Source organism: Heterocephalus glaber, unplaced genomic scaffold (genome assembly GCF_053883595.1).
Source record: "Heterocephalus glaber isolate CG9 unplaced genomic scaffold, H.glaber_assembly_v1.0 deba00001733, whole genome shotgun sequence".
In the NCBI taxonomy this organism is placed as follows: Eukaryota; Metazoa; Chordata; class Mammalia; order Rodentia; family Bathyergidae; genus Heterocephalus; species Heterocephalus glaber.
The window spans coordinates 20,334,901-20,353,876 of NW_028258444.1; the positions used below are offsets into that span (position 1 = coordinate 20,334,901).

At 42.8% G+C, this 18,976-nt stretch overlaps 1 protein-coding gene across 3 annotated transcripts in view; it reads right to left on the reverse strand.

Moving 5' to 3' along the window:
* The window catches only part of Bin2 (bridging integrator 2), a 36,724-nt gene extending 18,831 nt beyond the window's left edge, over positions 1-17,893 (reverse strand). Inside the window, exons 1-2 of one of the 3 annotated variants that reach the window (XM_087200149.1) lie at positions 17,732-17,893; positions 8,944-9,024 (exon numbers count right to left, since the gene is read on the reverse strand). In XM_087200149.1, coding sequence (XP_087056275.1) covers positions 8,944-9,024; positions 17,732-17,812 — 162 coding nt within the window. In that variant the 5' untranslated portion in view covers positions 17,813-17,893. The remainder of the gene's footprint in view (positions 1-8,943; positions 9,025-17,731) is intronic. The other 2 variants (XM_087200148.1, XM_087200150.1) reach the window with 2 other exon arrangements.
* Positions 17,894-18,976: the final 1,083 nt, after the last annotated feature.

Genomic DNA, 18,976 nt, shown 5'->3' on the forward strand with positions numbered 1-18,976 from the left:
CCGCACATATTTGAAGACAGTTTTCAACATATATTTTTTCTCATAGGTCACTCCACAGAACTCGCCTTGGTCAGAACAGACCAGTTCAGCAGATAGAGTATTTGAAAATAAGGTATGTTATACAGTACACTATGAAATACCGTACTTTTTGTGCACTCGTTCACTACTAGACAGGCTATTAATCATATCAAAAGTATAAAAAATTATGAGCAAAAAGATGAAAATTCAGAAAATTATATCTAATGACTTAAAAGTTTTCCCTAGGAGTAAGGTCACTATTATTTAATTTCCGCAGCAGAAAACCTAGTTCTACTTGGACAAATAAACAAAGGAAACTGGACTAATTGTTTCTACTATCTTCTTGTCTCCAGAGTTCACTTGTAAGCCAGTCCAAATTTTGACCATACCTCAGGTTGGAAGTCCCTCTCAAATGGCTGAAAGCCAGGTTGGAGGGCTACAAGGACACAGATCGTCTTGAAGGAGTTGAAAGTATTGCCAGAGCCGGAAGAAGGGGGATTGTGCACTGCATCACAGCAAGTGAGGATCAAAAAGAACATCAGAGAAACGATCAGCAAAGAGTCCGATGCTACAGAGAAGTCTAAATGCAAGAAAAATTAGTAAAGCCACTGGACTTGGTAATTGGAGGTCACTAGTGACTTTGAGAAAGCACTTTCAATAGTATAATGGAGACAGACAGTTTACAAAATTCAGAAATGGAACCAGGAAGGATATATCATGTCCTTCTTCCTTTTTTATTCGCATAAAAATGTTTACAGAGTCTAAGATGTTAAGTGGCATTGTACACAATGTCTTTTTTTTTTTTTGGTACCGAACTTGGGTCCTTGCGCTTGCGCAGCAGGCAGTGAAACCACTGAGCTAAATCCCCAGCCCTCTATACAATGTCTTTTAAACACGGATATGCAGCTGAGCATGGTGGCACATGCCTGTAATCCCAGCATTTGGGAGGCTGAGGCAGGAGGACTGCTGTGAATTCAAAGCCAGCCTGGGCTGCATAGTGAGCTGAAGGCCAGCTGAACTAAATAGTGAGACCTTTTCTCAAAAGGCCAAATTAAATAAACAAATAATCATGAATATGGCAGGTACAAGTTTGTGAGTTTTTAAATTGTGATAATTAAGTTTTTGAAGAGTTTTGAAAAAATCCTGGCGTGTGGGAGACCAGATAGAAAGACTGAGGCCTAATTGGCCTCCTCGGTGAGCACCAGAAGAAAGAGGCATGCAAGCATGCTGACATGCTGCAGGGAAAAGTAAAAACACCTAAAAGTTAAGTTGTTTATCCTGACCACTACCATGGAGGGTGGGAGACACATGAATCCTGGGGAACTCTAATTGCTTGTGCCCATGTCTGAGTGTGTAAAGCCAAGGTGCGCCAGTCACTCGGGGCTCTGTGTTGAAGGGAGACATGAGCCCCCGGCCCTCCAGATTTTAATTTCATTCTGTGTTTCTTTGCTTTTCATTCTTGTCACCCCTTGATCAGGTCTGAGATCGTAGGGTGGTTCCTACACTGGAGATTATTAAACTGAATAAGGATTTCAAATTCTTTCGTTGTTGTTTATTTGTTTGTTTTTGAGACGGGGTCTTGCTATGTCATTCAGGCTGGCCTTGAACTCATTATGTAGCTCAGGTTGGGCTCAAACTCATGGTGATCCTCTTGACTCAGACTCTCAAAAGCACTGGAATTTCAGGCATGTGCCACCACTCCTGGCTCAAATTCTTTTTGAAAGAAAATAATATAGATTTAACTTTTTACTACACCATAAAAACCTGTTTTAAAAAAATATATTTGAGTAATAAAAACTGTTAAACTATCTTGCATAATTTCTACAAATGAAATTCCTAGTTTTCCCCAGTAGGTATCATATGGCCTGAAAAATATCAGAAATCAAGCCCATCATATATCATATATGACTGTGTACTGTTCAAAATCAGTTCCCTAGTTAGAAAATGTGAATGCCACCTGCCTGCCACTGCACCTCACTGAGCCTGCCTCCATTTCTGTGTTTGAGAATTGTCTCTTAGTCACCAAGTTCTTCCTTCACATTCTTGTTCTGTCCCCTGAAGAGATGATGGATGGGAAGGTGTGTGGAGGTGGTGATTGTGGAAGGAGGTGAGGTCCAGGAAGATGGAACAGCACTGGTTATCATTTTACTTCTCTGACCTGAAATGGCTCCAGGCTGATCAATTCTACCATCTTTTCCTTTCCTGACAGATGTGACACTCATAGTCTTAGGAACTTTTGTTTGGGAGTCAAGCAACTTGGCTCAACTCTCAACTAGCAAGTTATTCCACTATTCTGGCTTCAGTTTCCTCACCTACTGTATAAATGCAGGGTAAGGCCATTCCTAGCTGTAGATCTCATGATTTTATTATTTCTGCTCTCTGAAACCTTGCCAAATTCTTGGTATTGCCGTAAAGAGTCTGAGTCAGTCCTTCTCGCCCCTTATACAAACAGTCCCAGCCCTCAGCTAATGAACCACTGACTGTGGAAGCTTGTCGTAACCAGAAAGAGCTAGATCCTGTGAAACCAGGGTACTGAGGATAGAGAAGAAGGTCCTTTCCTGAAGTTCCCTACTTGCTAGAGAAAATGGACTTAGACAAACCCAAACAACTCAGCAAAACAAGCAAAAAATAGTGTGACCAAACCCTGAGCCAAATGCTCAAAGTGCTTGATCCAATGGCGGTCTAAGAGGGAAAGATGAAACTAGGCTTTAGATTTGATTTTGAAGGCAATAAATTGGAAGCAGCTGTCAGTACCAGAAGTAAGAGATTAAAGTGCTATTTGAGATAAATAATTCTTCCTATGCAGTATGTTTTGAAGAGAGGATAAGGGGAAAGAAAACAGAGCTTCAAAGAAAATTCACCTATGGAAATTTGACCAGGCACCTAGGCAAGAAGCAAGGCCTTGAAAATAAGCCAGGAAGTTGGGAGTTATGGGAGAAACTATTAATAAAAAGTTGATTACCCAATTAATGATCACCAACGGCTGTTAATATCACACACAAAAAAAGAGGACAACCAGACTCTATGTGCCTCATGATAGAAGAATACCGTAACACTTGTAAAGTATTCTTGCCACCCAAACATAAACAAAAACCTAAATTTCATTGAGCCTCTAAACCTATCAATTTATAGAAAATAAATGAGACAGGGAGATGTTAATCTCATGAGGATTTAATCAGGAAGGCACAGACTGTGCAGAACTGTGGCACAAACAACATGGGCTCATCAATAAATGAACTGCAGTTAGGGAGGGATTGGAATCTATAGATTAAAAGATTTTACTTTAGACCCAAGAGGTTTAAACATGTCAATAAACTGCTGATTTAAACTTAAAAAACAGATGACTCAATCAGGGGAATTTGAACACTGGCTTTTTTTTTTTTTTTTTTTTTTTTGCAGTGCTAAGCATGGAACCCAGGGCCTTGTACATGCTAGGCGAGTACACTACTAATGAACAACACCCTCTTGATCGAAATTTTTTTTTTTTTGGTGGTATTGGGAACTGAACCTAGGGACTCATGTCTGCTAGGAAGGCACTCTACCACTGAGTTACATCCCTACCCTTCTTAAATTTTATTTTGAGACAAGGTCTCACTAAATTGCCCAGGCTAGTCTTAAATTTACAATTCTCCTGCCTTTGCCTAAAAGAGTAGCTGGGATTGCAGCTATGTGTTACCATTACTGGCTTAATTAAAAAAAATTTTTTTTGAGACAGGGTTTCATTGTGTAGTTCAGGCTAGTCTTGAACTCAGTATGTAGCTCAGGATGTCCTCAAACTCACAGCGATCCTCCTGCCTCAGCCTCCTGAGTGCTAGGATTACAGGCATGGGCCACCATGCCCGGCTCAATTGGGTATTTTATATTAAGGAATGGTGCTAATTTTTTTTTTAGGTAGCACTACAACATACATTTTGGTGGAATAGTTAATCTGGGATATCTGACAAGATACTTGTATGACGTTGTTAAATGAAAAAAACCAAAACCCTAAAACTAGTGCCAGACATAGTGGCTCACGCCTATAATTCCAGCACTTGGGAGGTTGAGGCAGGAGGATCTCTGGGAGTTTGAGGGCAGCCTGAATTACAGAGTGAGACCCTGTCTCAAAAAAAAAAGCAAGCGGGCCGAGGATTTAGCTCAGTGGTTTCGTCATCTGCTGCACAAGCGCAAGGACCGGAGTTCAATCCCCGGTACCAAAAAAAAAAAAAGCAAGTTGCAAAACTATTTGCATGGCTTTAAAAATAACTTCAATCCCTTGCCTTGAATCCCAGTACAAAACAAAGCTAAACAAAAAACAGGCATGGCATAATCTCATTTTTGTAATTATTTATTCTAAATAGATCTAGGTATCATATATATATATATATAAAACAAAATAATTGTAAGGATATAAGACAGCAGTGGTTGTAGCTTAGGAAGTGTGAACTCATTACCATTTTTAAGTTCATTTTCTTTTTGGCAATGTCGGAAATCTAACCTAGGGCCTCTCCCCTATGCTAGCCAAGTTCTCTGCTCTACTGAGCTGTCTTCAGCCAAGCTTCTCTTTTTTCTTGATGTACTTTCTGCTGTGTTGTAATGAGCAAATGTTTTTATAAAAAAAACATTTTCAGGTATTGTGGTTCCATTTTAACAGTCTTACTCTTTAGAGATGGAAAATGAAAATTTTATGAATGAAATGATACCTGGAATTTGCTTCGTAAAAATCAAGGATGGGACCCTGGGAAACCTGGCCATCCACATGCAGGAGACTGAAACTAGACCCTTATCTCTCACCATCTACTAAACTAAAATCAAAATGGATCAAAGATCTAAATATTAAAACAGAAACACTTAACCTGCTGAAAGATAAAATAAGTAAAACTACTGAAGACATAGGCATAGGTGAGAACTTTCTGAACAGAACACCAATTGCATAAGGAAACAATGAACAGAGTGAAGAGACAACCTATACAATGGGAAAAAAAATTTTTGCCAGCTATTCCTCAGACAGAGACTAACATCTAGAATATACAAAGAACTCAAAAAAAATTAGACCTCGCAAAATAAAAGACCCAATCAAAAAATGGGCAACTGAAATGAACAGACACTTCTCAGAAGAAGTACAAATGACCAATCAAGATACGAAAAAAAACATATGAAAAAATGTTCATCATCTCTGGGAATTAGAAAAAAGCACATTAAAACAACACTGAGATTCTATCTAACTCCAGAAAGAATGGCCATCCTAAAGAAATCAAAAAATAAATGCTGGAGAGGCTATGGGGAGAAAGGAACCCTTCTACCTTGTTGGTGGGAGTGTAAGTTAGTACAACCATTACAGATATCAGTATGGCAGTTCCTCAAAAAACTAAAAGTATGAATTCCATTTGACCCAGGTATTTCCCTTCTAGGCATCTTCCTGAAAGAGTTAAAGACATCATATTAAAATGGCATGCGCATATCCATGTTTACAGCAGCACAAATCACAATAGCTAAAACTTGGAAGTGGCCTATATATCCATCAACAGATGAATGGACAAAGAAAATGTGACATTTATATACCATGTAGTACTACTCTGCCATAAAAGATAAACTTGAGTCATCTGTAGGAAAATGGATGCCCTTTGAGACCATAATGTCAAGTGAAATAAATCAGACACATGAGTTTAAATATTGCATGGTCTCTCCTGGGTGTGGTGGCACACACCTATAGTCTCAGTGCTTGGGAGTCTGAGCCAAGAGGATCGCTGTGAGTTCAAGGGCAGCCTGAAGTACACAGTGAAACCTTGTTTCAAAAAACTCCCCCAAAACCAAAACCAAAATGCTGCATGGTCTCTCTTATATGAGAAACCCAAAATGTAAATAGAGAGTAAAATATGAGATAGATAATAGAAAATAGCAAGATAGGTCTTTTGCATGTGGAAAGGGGACCAAAAGATGGAGGCAGGCAGGAGGCAGGGGAGGGGACTGAGATAAAGAAGGAACTGAGATGTGCTGTGTGTATGTACCGACTTCCCATGAAGACCGTGACCATTACGTGCGATGTACAAGAAAGGGAAGGGATCCAAGGGGTGGAGGGAGGGGAGGGAGGGGGAAAGGAAGGGTATGAAAAAGAATTCACGTGTGTTATGTACTTAGGACTCCCCACCCCACGAGGAATGTCATCATTTTGGACTGCAAACATGTACTAAGAAACATTTTTTAAAAAAATAAAATTTGCGCCAAATTTTTTTTAAAAATCAAGGATAAGACAAAAGTAAGTAGAGACATAGATAAAATGAGATTGCCCATGATTTGATAAATTACTGAAGCTGGGTGATTGGTACATGAGGATTCATTATGCAAATTTCTCTTCCTTTGTTGTATTTGAAATTTTCCACTAAAAATGTTTAAGTGGGGTGTGGCAGTACACTACTGTAATCCCAGCATTTGGAGGCTGAGGCAGGAGAACTGCTGTGTGTTCAAGGCCACCCTGGGCTACACAGTGAGTTCAAGGCCAGCCTGGACTATATAGTGAGACCCTGACTCCAAAAAAAAAAAAAATTGAAAAGTAAGATGTTAGGCCCTATTTCCAGAGACCTTGCTCTGCGTGTGCGTGTGTGTGTGTGTGTGTGTGGGGTGTGTGTGCACAGATGGGGCACTAGGGATTGAACACAGGGCCTTTGCTTTGAGCTATATGCCCAACCCTTTTTAATTTTTATTTTGAGATAGGTTCTTACTCAGTTGTTAAGCTGCCAAAGCTGGGCATGAACTCGTGATCCTCCTGCCTCAGCCTCTTAGAGTGCTGGAATTACAGATGTGTACCACTGCACTCAGCTAAGACCTTGTATTTTTAAGTATTTCCCAAATTGAAGGGGACCAAGAGTTGGAGGGAAGGGGGATTGAAGAGAGGGGAAGTAAAAAGAATTACAATGTGTTATATACCACCAACTCCCCACAAAGAATGTATTCTCTATGTACTGCAAACATATACTAATAAAAATTTGAAAATTATTTTTAAAATTCCCAAATGATTCTGATATACAATCAGCTACTGTATTACATAAAAGGATATAGTTAATATACTTTAACTACAATTTTAATAATTATTTTCCATATAATTCAACTAACTGATAGTGTATATACAGAATTTGGCTAGTTTTTGTCCCCAGCTCCAGGGAAATAACCTCTACATCCTATGTCTATGTTATTCGTGGTGATCTCCTAAGACCACACCTGGGTTTATACTAACTAGATGACTCAGGGTGGTGGCTGGGCAGACTAGAACAATGAACCATGTGATTCGAGGGTCCAGGCTTTGAGACAGGTATTATCAACCTGACCTCTGGGGAGGGGAGGGAAGCTAGAGATTTGAGGTCAATCACATAGCCAGTGGTTCAATACATAAAGAAATTACAATGAGAATTCTGGACACCGAAGCTCGCCTGAATAATCCTGTATTAATGGGCTGAGAGTGTGCTATGTCCTGGAGACTCAGGAGCTTAGGGTGTGGGACCCTCCCAGACCTCGCCTTATACGCCTCTTCCTTTGGCTGGTCCTGATTGTATCCTTTATAATACAATCATAATGGTAAATAGAGTACTTTCTTGAGTTCTGACAGTCATTCTTATGAGTCATCAAAACTTGAGCAGGTAGTAGAAACACCTGAATTTTTATCAAGTTGAACAGAAGTCCAGGTGGCCCGGACCCAGGAGTGTGTAGCTGGTAACTGAAGTGAGGGCAGGCTTGTGGGGGAATGTGCCCTTAACCTGTGAAATCTGGCCTGATTCTGGGTAGTGCCAGAGCTAAACTGCAACTAGGGAGTCATTTTAATGACTTTCTTCGATTATAAAGTGGGGACGACAATCACCAAGCCTGAGATAAAGATTAAATGAGATTAGAAACACTGAGCACAATGTTTTGCACATGGTAGATGGAAAGTCAAATATCTGCCTGGCATGGTGGCACATACCTGTAACCTGAGCACTCTGGGAGGATGAGAAAGGAGAATTGCAAGTTCAAGCCCAGCCTGGGCATTGCAGTGATTTAGCAAGACCCTTGTCTCAAAAAACAAAAAACAAAAACAAAAACAAAACAAATTAAAAAGGGCTATGGATGTAGCTTGGTGCAAAGGCTCTGAGTTAAATTCTCAGTACCAAGGGGAAAATTTAAAAAGTCAAATATCTCATGGAGATTAAACCTGTTATGCACTTGCTCTTTTTTTTTCTCTCTTTCCCAGTATTAGGGATTGAACCCAGGGCCTTCACAGTGAGCTGTATTCCCAGTCCTTGTTTTATTTTTTATTCTGAGACAGGGCCTTACTCAGTTGCTAAGTTGCCAAAGCTGGGTTTGAACTTGCCATCCCCCTGCCTCGGCTTTCGAGAGTGCTGGGATTATAGGCACATCAGGCTATGTACTTCTTAATGTAAATTTTCTGTATGGAATAATCCTTAATATCCTGTTGAAATAGAAGGAACAGTGAAAATAGGAGGTTTTTGGTGGAAATGACAAGTAAAAGATGGAGGAATTACAAAATAAAGGGCTCAGGTGGGGTAGATGTAACAGCGAAAAGAGCAACAAGGGAATTCTAGGGTAATCGAGGTGAGAGGAAACCCAGGATAGGAGAGGCACCTTGGGAAGACATACGCGCCAACATTTAGGTAGCAAGGGCTCACTGTGATGTTGTGTAAGGACCTAGAGATGCCACTGAACCTTGGCAGTCCTGAGGGGAATCACTAAGAGAAAAGAACATTCCTCTGTTCCCCCAAATCCCGGGTCGGCAGGAACAGGAAAGGGAAGCTTCTCTGGTTCCCAGGGGAGTATAAACAGAAGGTCACCCTGTGGCCCTGAGCCCTGGGGAGAGGATGGGTTGGTAGGGATGCTTGGTGTGCAGCACCTTCGCTCTTCTGCCACTCAGCTCTCATGCCTTCTGTCTTCCACCCATCTGTCCTTCCCCACCCTCCAGATTACCTGTTGTTGGTAGAAGTTGCCGGCACTTTGTTCAAATCGCTCATCTTTGGTTTCTACAGTTTTTCCCAATTTTTGCAGTACCTGGGGACATAAGACAGAAAGGCCCATAAGGTTAGAGCCAAATCTCTCTTACCTGTTGGCCACATGTGCCCCTGGCTCCTCTCATGGTCTTACAGTAGATGCAACTAAAGGTTCATACTCCTCTCAGCCCAACAGAATTAGGAATATAATATGTTGCTGACAAAATTTTTGGTTCTTCTCAAATTGGGGTCTGGGGGTATGCAGCAGTGTGGTAGAGGTTATATATATCAGTATTTATCAGCTGGGTGTGTGGCACAGGCCCATAATCCCAGCACTTGGGAGGCTAAGGCAGGAGGAACATCACCAGTTCAAGGCCATCCTGGGCTACCTAATGAGTTCAAGACCAGCCCAAACTAAATAGTGACACCCTGTCTCAAAAAGGCAAAACAAAGCAAAAATGTAAATAAACAAGTAAATAGACAGTGGTTTTTCATTTGTTTTTGGTACTGCTAGGGACTGAATTTAGGGCCTTGTACAAGCTAAGCACATCCTCTACTACTGAGCTGCACCTCAGCCATAAAGTGTGTGTGTCTGCTTATTTATTGCGGTGCTAAGGATTGAACACAGGGCCTCCTGTAGGCTAGGCAAGCACTCTTCCACTGAACTAGCATCATATAAATATTTGTGTGTGTGTGTGTGCGCGCGCGCGTGCAGGCATTGAAGATTGAACCCAGAACCTTTGCACTGAGTTAATCCCCAACCCCTCACCCTCTTTTTTTCCCCTCACCCTCTTTTTGAGACAATGTCTTACTAAGTTCAGTTGCCCAGGTTGGGCTTAAGCTTGTCATCCTCCTGCCTCAGCTTCCTAGAGTACTGAGACTGTAGGCCTGTGCCATCAGGCTTGGCTTAAAATGTTCTTTTTTAAGGGGGAAGGAAGAGGGCATTATATTAAAACAAGGTTGAAGAAGAAGCATGTAAAATGTGCTTTTAAGATAAAAAAAGAACCTTCAATACATTTTTCATTTAAGAGACCCTCTTCCAGCCATAGCCACATATCCTTCTTAGAGATGAGGTTAGAGAGGTAGGTAGGTGGTTCTTTGCTCACTGAGGCTCTTGTGGGAACTTTGAGAAGCCCTTATAAAATACACTTGAGACTTAGCTAGAAATGAATGCTATCCATCTATCTCCTCTTAACTAGGAAACATGACAGCCAACCATCACATGAGTCTCAGTGTTAACGCAAAAGAGATGGTGATAGAAAAGACTCTGTCCTTAGAAGGGACACTCACTTGTTAAAAGGTGATTACCTGTGGTAAGAAAACCCTGAGTCTTCTACTGTAACCCCTTGGAAGAAAACACCACCATTTTCCCAGGCCCAATTCAGAATGTCAGAAGTTGCCTTCAACTACTTCTCCCTCAGTCCACATCCACCTCGAGAAACCGTCCTGTACTCTCTGGTCTCACTGCCACAGGCTTATTCCATGTGCTCATTGTTTTTTACCTGGCCTGCTGCAATAGGTCTACCATGTTGTGTTTAAAACTGTTTAATGAGTCCTCACTAACTTGCTCAATAAACTTTTATTAAATGTCCATTACGTATCCATTAAGTGACAATTCACACTCTAGCATGCACAAAGGTCCAAATAATCTGACGCTTCATTAAGTGTCAGCTCTCTTTGTTCCTTCTCCCTGCAGGTCTCCCTACATGACAGCTTTCTTAATTTCCTGAAGAAGCCACATTATCACTTGTGATAGATGCTGTTCTTTCTTTCTGCAATGCCCTTGTCTGCCAGGCAACTGTCTCAAAGAAACCCAGTTCATACTGCAGATCCATTATAACACTTATCCATATCTACTTCATCCCATTAATCAAGTTAGTCCTTCTCTCCTAAGTGCTCACAAACTCTGTCTTCTATATTTCTATCATTATTTTATTATTTGTATTTATTTGTCTATATCTTCTTCCAAATTGAGACTCCTTAAGGATTGAGCCCTTGTTTTACTTATTTAGATCTCTCCGTATCCAGCCAATAGATGCTTGGTCATTTAACAGGAAGGAGTGAGGCTGATACAGGAAAGGACCATGGGCTGGTCCTTGAAGTAGGATTTTGATAGACTGAAATCGAATATTAAGAGTGAGAGTGGAAAGAGGATTCCAGGCAGACAAGAGTATTAGCAAAGTCATGGGAGTAACTTTATAGAAGCTTCCTGAGATGGTTCGACATGGCTTATTTAGGGTGTTTCATGGGAAATGGAGTTAGGAAAAATGGAGTCTCATTATGAAGGACTTTGAATCACATCCAAGAGTGTTCAGGTCTGGACATGAAAGTAGAAAGGAGACCATTAGACAAAAGGAAGGGAACAGGGAGAGGGAGGGCAGAGGAAGGTAATGCAGGGGTGATATGATCAAAGTATGCTATATGCAGGTATGAAAATGCCACAATGGAACACAATTTTGTATATAATAAATATGCACTAATAAAAAAGAACTGAGAAGGCGGGGGATTTAGCTCAGTGGTTCTGCCACCTGCCTTGCAAGCGCAAGGACCAGAGTTTGGTCCCCAGCACCCCCCCAAAAAGAACTGAGAATTTGTATAAGTTAAAACTTAAAGCCAGGCAAGACGGTGCACACCTATAGTCCCGGCTACTCAGGAGGCTGAGGCAGGACGATTGCAAATTCAAGGTCAGCCTGAGCAGCTTACTGAGACCCTGTATCAAAAAAATAAAGGAGGGGCTGGGGATTTAGCTTAGTGGTTCCGGTGCCTGCCTTGCAAGTGCAAGGTCCTGAGTTCAATCCCCGGTACCAAAAAAAAAAAAGGAGTGAAATATAGCTTAATGTGAGGCTCTGAGTTAAATCCCCAGTACTGGGGAGGAAAACAAAAAGTCCCCAAGTCTGGGGAGTGAGAAGGCTAACTGTGGAGTCTCCGCCCACTCCATCCATCCGCCCACTCCCTGTACTGGGGGGATGGAACTCACATCCTCGCGCTTGCCAGGCAGGTGCTGACACCACTGAGCTAAATCCCTGGCCCCCGAGTGTCTCCAATCTTGCTGCAAGGGCAGGGCTATCGTCTCTCACTTGCAGAGCTCTCTCTGTAGTAGTTAATATCAAGGGTCTTGGAGTCAGACTTGAACTGTTAGGGTTTGGATCATAGAGGAAGTAGGTAACTGCAAGGATATAATGGGAGCATGAGTTTACAGAGTCTTCTTTCACCCGTTAAGATATATTTATCTCCTGGAATTGCTGGGAGGATTAAATGAGGTTATGCATTAAATTGCCTTCTCAGTGCTGCCTGATACATATTTGCTATCATTATGTCTAGTTTTACTCCTTTGCTTATAAAGGCCTGTATTTCCTCTTCAGTTCAGCCCCATCGGTTTGTGTCTGTCTCACCACCCCTTTGAGGATGTGCAGAACCTGCCATCTTCCTGGCTCCACCCTCTCCCCTGACAAAACACTGTCTTCAACCAGAAAGTTGCAAAAACACCTCATTTAGCACTAAGTACAATTCTTACTTCCTTTTTGCTACCACTCCCTTCCTTTGCCCACAGCTCGGATCTTCTTAGGGGGAGAGGGTAGAAAAGATAAAGAGAAAAATAACTCAGTCTAGAGTCAGTGTAGCAAATGGCTGGGACAGGCCAATCATCCCAATCTCTAAAAGGCTCAAGGTTAAAAGGCTTGGAGAGTGTGTGCTGAGAGAACCTTCCCAGCTTCAACTGCAACAGTGAAAAAACAAATGTTAACACCCTGGAAAGATACCTCAGGATTCTGGGCTCGAAGTTATTTGTTGCTGTGAACAACAGGTCTGAGTGTCAGACACACTTCTACTATGTTCTAGGTCAGTGGTGGTGAATCTCTGGCACGTGTGTTGTTTTTCTTTTAAGACAAAAGATGTTAATGTATGAGTTGTTTTTTCTAAACTAAAACCTCAGTATTCAGGTTTAATTGCAGTGTTGGCATTTTGTGATAAATAAGTGGGTTTGGGGTTGCAGTTTGGATACTTTCTAAAAGGTTCTCCCCATCACTGTTCTAGGTGTTTTTCCTCAAGGAGAAACCTTTAAGGGAACAGAATATGCAAATGCTCAACAAATGTCTGCTGAAAGAATAAATTAATTCTACTTTTGGATTGCTTCTTATTGAAAGTGCACATAATGCCAATTCCTAAAATCCTGCCTTCAAATTCTGCCTCAGCCTGGGCTGGCAGCTAACAAATTAGAATGTAGATATTTAAAGGGGCCGGGGATTTAGCTCAGTGGTTCCACCGCCTGCCTCACAAGGGCAAGGTCCTGAGTTTGATCCCCGGTACCAAAAAAAAAGAATGTAGATGTTTAGAGAGAAAGAGCAAGAGTAAAGACTAGTAAGTGAATGTGACAAAATGCTAGTATTGGTGGATCTGGATATTTCAGTGCTCATTGATCTATTCCTTTAATTGTTCTGTAGATTGTTTTTTTTTTAATCACTGCATACATGTTTGGCAGCTTATAGTTCATCACTATTACCCTTCCCTATACTCAGTTATTACATTTTAGATAATCCTCTCAATTGGAGGAATTTGAATAGGGCCTGAATGTTAGATAATATTATGGAATATTGTTAATTTTTTCTTAAGTTTAATAATTTTACTGTGGTTATATAAAGATACTTAGGAGGGCTGGGGATTTAGCTCAGTGGTTCCAGCACCTGCCTCACAAGCGCAAGGTCCTGAGTTTGATCCCCTGTGTAAAAAAAAGAAAAAAAAAAAAAGATACTTAGGGTATATGCTAATGTCGACTTTCCTTATTATGTCCTCAATATACTTTTTCCAGCCTTTTCTCTCACCACTTCCTGGGCTCCAGATCAGCTGCTTTTCTCACAAGTCCGCCTGAGAGAATCTGAAGGCTCCTTGCTTTGCTCTTGCTGGCATTCCTCAGCAGGAATGTGCTCTCACCACTTGCTTGAAAATTCAATCTCCACTATAAAACCTCCCTCAGCCCTTCCTAAATCTTTCCATCCTCTGAATTCCCACAAATGTACCTGTCTCTCAGGTCAATTATTTTTTATTTTATTTTACTAGATTGTAAGCTTCTGGCAGGTAAGGCCACCTCTTATTCATCTCTTAATTCCCTCCTGGGTTCAAACCAGCCCCCTGAACAAAGGAATCTCCTGTAAATGTTTGGTGAATTAAACCCTCTGAGATATAAGTTGAATAAAAGTCAACTGAGGTAAAGACCAACAAAGGAGTGGAAAACAATGCCCTTGTTCAGGGGAGATTTGAGAGGTCTGCCACACAGAAATCAGAAACAGTGAAAGCAATAGTTTGAAATGTGAGGCTGTATCATACTGTAAAGATACAATAAAGCTGGTCTGAACCCAGTCTCATGACAAGTTTGGGTGGGAAGCAGAAAACAGAACAAGAAGAATGGTTCATACTTATCGTGTTTAACAGTCACCAGACATTCATTCTCAGCTCTTCAGAGCAAAAAGTGTTTCTACTGCTAGCCCTGCTCCTAAGAGAAGATCAGCAGGAAGTGGGGAGGCACAGATGTTAGCTTATCAGCAACACTGCAAAGGGAGCAGCCTGAGGTTACAATTCAAAGCCAGGGCACCTGGGTTTCAAGAATAGTTCTTCCATTTACCAATCTCTTTTCAAACTTGTTTCCTCATTTCTGAAATTGGAATAGTAGGGTTGAAGAGTGAACGATAGAGTATTTGCATAGTCTGGATTTGATCTCCAGCATCACACACATACAAATTGGGATACGAACAACTTGCTTAAAGTGCTGAAGAGATGAAGTGAGATCACACGGCTAGAGTGTTGGCTCCAAAAGGCAGAGATCATGACTTGTTATATTCCTGACCCTAGTCCATCACCAGCGCTAGATATTTGACACATTTGGCTATTTGAAACATTATTCAGAGGATTATATCCAACAGCTTACAGAAGAGTTGAAAATTGTTCCAGAAAATCCTTTCTTTTTTTCTTTTTGTACCGGGGATCAAACTCGGGACCTTGCGCTTGCGAGGCAGTCGGCGGCACCACTGAGCTAAATCTCTGGCCCGAATCCTTTCTTTTTTCTGTAAATGTCTCCCTCTTTATCTTTACCTTGCTTTCAGTAACTTCCAGAGACTCAAGGAGTCTTCCTCTGGGCTGACTGACCTGAGCCAGATCCCTCTTCCCAGGCCATTTCCCTTTATCCCGGCAGCACCTCTAAGCACTGCTTCAAGTTCAGTGCTTGCCTGTCCCTGTGCCTGAGGCTGATTTCAGAGTATCCTGTCAGACTTAAGGTGGAGTTCCCCAGGCAGAACCAAGGTTGCCTCCTCTTTCTCTACCTTATCAGGGTTTGAGGCAGGAAGCTCAAACCGGGTGCTAGCCGGGTGACTGGTTTTCCTCTTGGGAAATATTTGACTTTGAGGTTTAAGGAGTCCCCTACCTTTTTCAACTTGGTATTACCAAATTGAGTTTCATCAAGAGTGTCAACCTTGGGCTGGGGATTTAGTTCAGTGATTACACTGCCTGTCTTGCAAGCACAAGGACCCGAGTTTGATCCTCGGTACAAAAAAGAGACAAAAACAAAACAAAAACAACAACAACAAAGAATGTCAGCCTCCTTTTACAGACACAGGAACTGAGGTCCAAGGCAGGACATTATTTACGTAAGGTTTTGGAGTCATGCTTAAAGAGGAGAGGAAGCCCAACATAAGGGCACAGTATGGATGACAGGCTCAGTGATGGCGAACTTTTTAGAGCTTTCAATGACACAAACAGCTCACTGTGGCATGAGTGTCATAGGTTTGCCTCCATTGCTGAAGACAGAGGGTGAGTGAGCCAAAAATCAATTGCTATGTCTTATTAATGAATTAATTTATGCAGTACTGGCAATTGAATCCAAGGCCTCATGCATATGAGGCAATTGCTCTGTCACTGAGCTACACCTTAGCTCTGTCCTTTATTACTTATTGTTTGAGGCACTGGGGACTGAACCCAGGGCCTTCACACTAAGCTACATCCCCAGTCCTTCTTTTGAGAAGAGGAGTCTCAGTCAGTCACCAAGTTGCCTAGGTTGGGCTCAAACTTTTGATCTTCCTCCCTCAGCCTCGAAGAGTGCTGGAATTACAGGCATGTACCACCACATCCTGTCTTATCTTTTAAATTTTATTTTAGGGTTTGTGTTGGTGAGGATGGAACCCAGGACCTCCGGCATGCTAGCAGGCTCCTAAGTTATCACTGAGCTATACCACCAGCCCTTGATATGTCTTTTTCTGGGTTTTGTTTTTCCAACTACAGTGTAGCTTTTTTTCTGAGGGAACTTTCTGCTCTCCATACTGTTTCTTGCTAGACTTTCCCATAGGCACTCTTTCAGGTCTTCAGATTTGTAACTAGACAGTGTTCAGAGAGGCTTGGAAAAAAAAAATGATCAAGGTTAAGTTAAAGTAAGTAACAAAGACTGGCCAAAGTCTTTCACTTTTCCTCTCTTTCACATGACCTCAAAAGATATAAAAATATAAAAAATAAAATCAGGGAAAAAAGTGTATAGAGCCCCTTTCTTCCACTGTGGTCTTTTAAAAGCCATGAAATACACCTATATTTATGGGTTCTTGGTTGATAATACCCCTTGGGAGAACAAGCTGGTAGCCCAGGGCCCAAGCCAGTACATCACCTTGAGAAGATAATACAGCTATTTCCATTTAGAATAGCATTTACATGAACCCTTGAAAAATCAATACTGTATTGTATCTGAAGTCTTTGTATCTTTCCTCATTTTCTCCTGGCTTATCAGTCATTTCATACTACCTTGTCTACTGGGGTATTGGTAGGTGAAAGTTAGAAGCAAAGAAAATACTCTAGGCCCATACAAATGAGAAATCCTGGGCCAGGGATTTAGCTCAGTGGTTTTGCCGCCTCCTATGCAAACACAAGGACCCGAGTTCGATCCCCGGAACCAAAAAAAAAAAAAAGAAAGAAACTTTGCCTTAAAAAAAAAAAAATCCCATTAAAACATTTAAAAAATGTACACATAATCTAGAAAGACAGGCAAGTTACAGATGGGCAGCCCACTTAAATTCTAGTGCTGGAGAAAAGCTACCCAGTGCCAAGGTGGACACAACCTGAAAAGATGCTCCTTCAGCATCTGGGGTGGGGCTCTCTCCAACAGCAAAGCAAGGATACAGGAAGCAGATCCTGTACATGCTGCTGCTTACACCCGTTTAAACAGCACCCACAGGCCAGGCAGAGGCAGGTACCAAAAAAATTGTGAAGAATTATTTAGTCCTCCGATTCCCGACTGAAGCTAGGCAGCGGCACTCAGTGGTATCACAGTTGGCCATCACTGTCGTTGACTTGGGGAAATTACCCTCTAATTTTTCTTTTTTTTTTGAGACAGGGTCTCACTATCTAGACCAGGCTTGCCTTGAACCCTTATGTATCCCAGACTAGCTTTGAACTTGAAGCAATCTTCCTGCCTCAGCCCCCAAGTGCTGGGATTACAGGCGTGTGCCACCACACCTGACAACCCTCTAATTTCATCATCTATAAAACACCATCCTCTCTGTACTGAGAGAACAAACCCCGCTACAGCTGGGCACCAAAATTAGTTCCTTTCTTTCCCTTTTCCTGAGTCAGCCTATGGGTTAAGGTCCCTGAAAGAGACTTGTCTCCTTCATTTCCCCACCAGATGGTGGTCTCCCTTCTCTCTCAAACACATCAGCATGGAAAACCACCCTTTGCTCCCCTTCTGGGTACCTGCAGACCCTCATCTCCAGCCCAGGTCACCCAGGGCCTCAGCTGCCTACCTTCTCCTGGGCCCTGCTGAACTTCTTCTGCACCTGCTTGGCGAAGAGGCCTGCAGCACCACCCGCCTTGCCCTCTGCCATCCTGCTGGGTCCCCAGGGGGCGGCTGGCCCAGCCCTGCGACCTGTGGTTTCTGCAGGGCCCTGAAGAGGAAGTGCGGATTCCCAGCATGCTCCACTGCCGACGTCTGGGGAGGGGCCGGGCCTTGGCCTCCCAACCTGCCTTGGCTGCCCCTGCGTGGGGCCCCGGGCCACCCAGGGCCGGCTCGAGGGTCTCCTGGTACCACCCGACGTCCACTGTGACCCAGGCCCACACGGCAGCCACTGTGAGGCCCACCTCACTGCCCACTACAGTCCAGAGCAGCAGGTGGGGCCTGGTGAGGATGCCCGGAACTGGGGTAGAGGCTGTGCTGTTCCAAGGTGGAGGCTTGGGTAGAGGGGTGGGACTTGGGCTGCCCTCAGTTGGGCACACTCTAGGCCAGCCTCAAAATTCCTGCCCCAGGCAGAGGCAGAGGCAGGAGAATTGCCACTAGTTTGAGGACACCCTGAGTTCAAGGCCAGCGTGAACTGCATAGGGAGGCCCTGGTCTCAAAAAAAAAAAAAAAATCCTGCCCCATGGTAGGGGACATAGGCTGCACTTAACGGGGTATTGTGGGCCAAGGCTCACTCATCCCAGCAGATGAATTAGCCCTGGAAAGAACTGACACAATGAGGCAGAAAATACAACTGACTTCCACTCACGAAGTCATAGTTACTGTACTGGGAAGCATCTTTCTGTTCCAGGGTGTTCACAGTGGGTCGCTCAGGTTGCAGTTTACTCCCGGGAGAGGTTGGCTCTAAGCTTGAAACTGGTAGGGGTAGAGTGCAGGAAGTGTGGGGGCAGGACTCCAGGCCTGGCCTTGGCTGGGAGGAACAACTAAGCTGGAGAAACGGGAGTCCTCAGGTAAGGAGATAACCCCATTGAAAAGAAAAAGGACTGAGAAGAATATTTTTCATACTGTGCTGAGAATGCGGAGCAAGTTTTTCTAGCTGGAGTACTGTATACTAGATGGAAACATGCAGGCCTGTAGTCCTAACACTCAAGAGGCTGAGGCAGGATTGCTGTGAGTTCAAGGCCAGCCTGAACTGCATAGCGAGACCCTGACTCAACCCCACTCCCACCCCTCCAATTAACTAGATGGGAAAATCAAGGCATATCAAAGGCCGGTAATTGGTCCAGAGTTACCCAGCTTCTCAGTGGCAGAACTG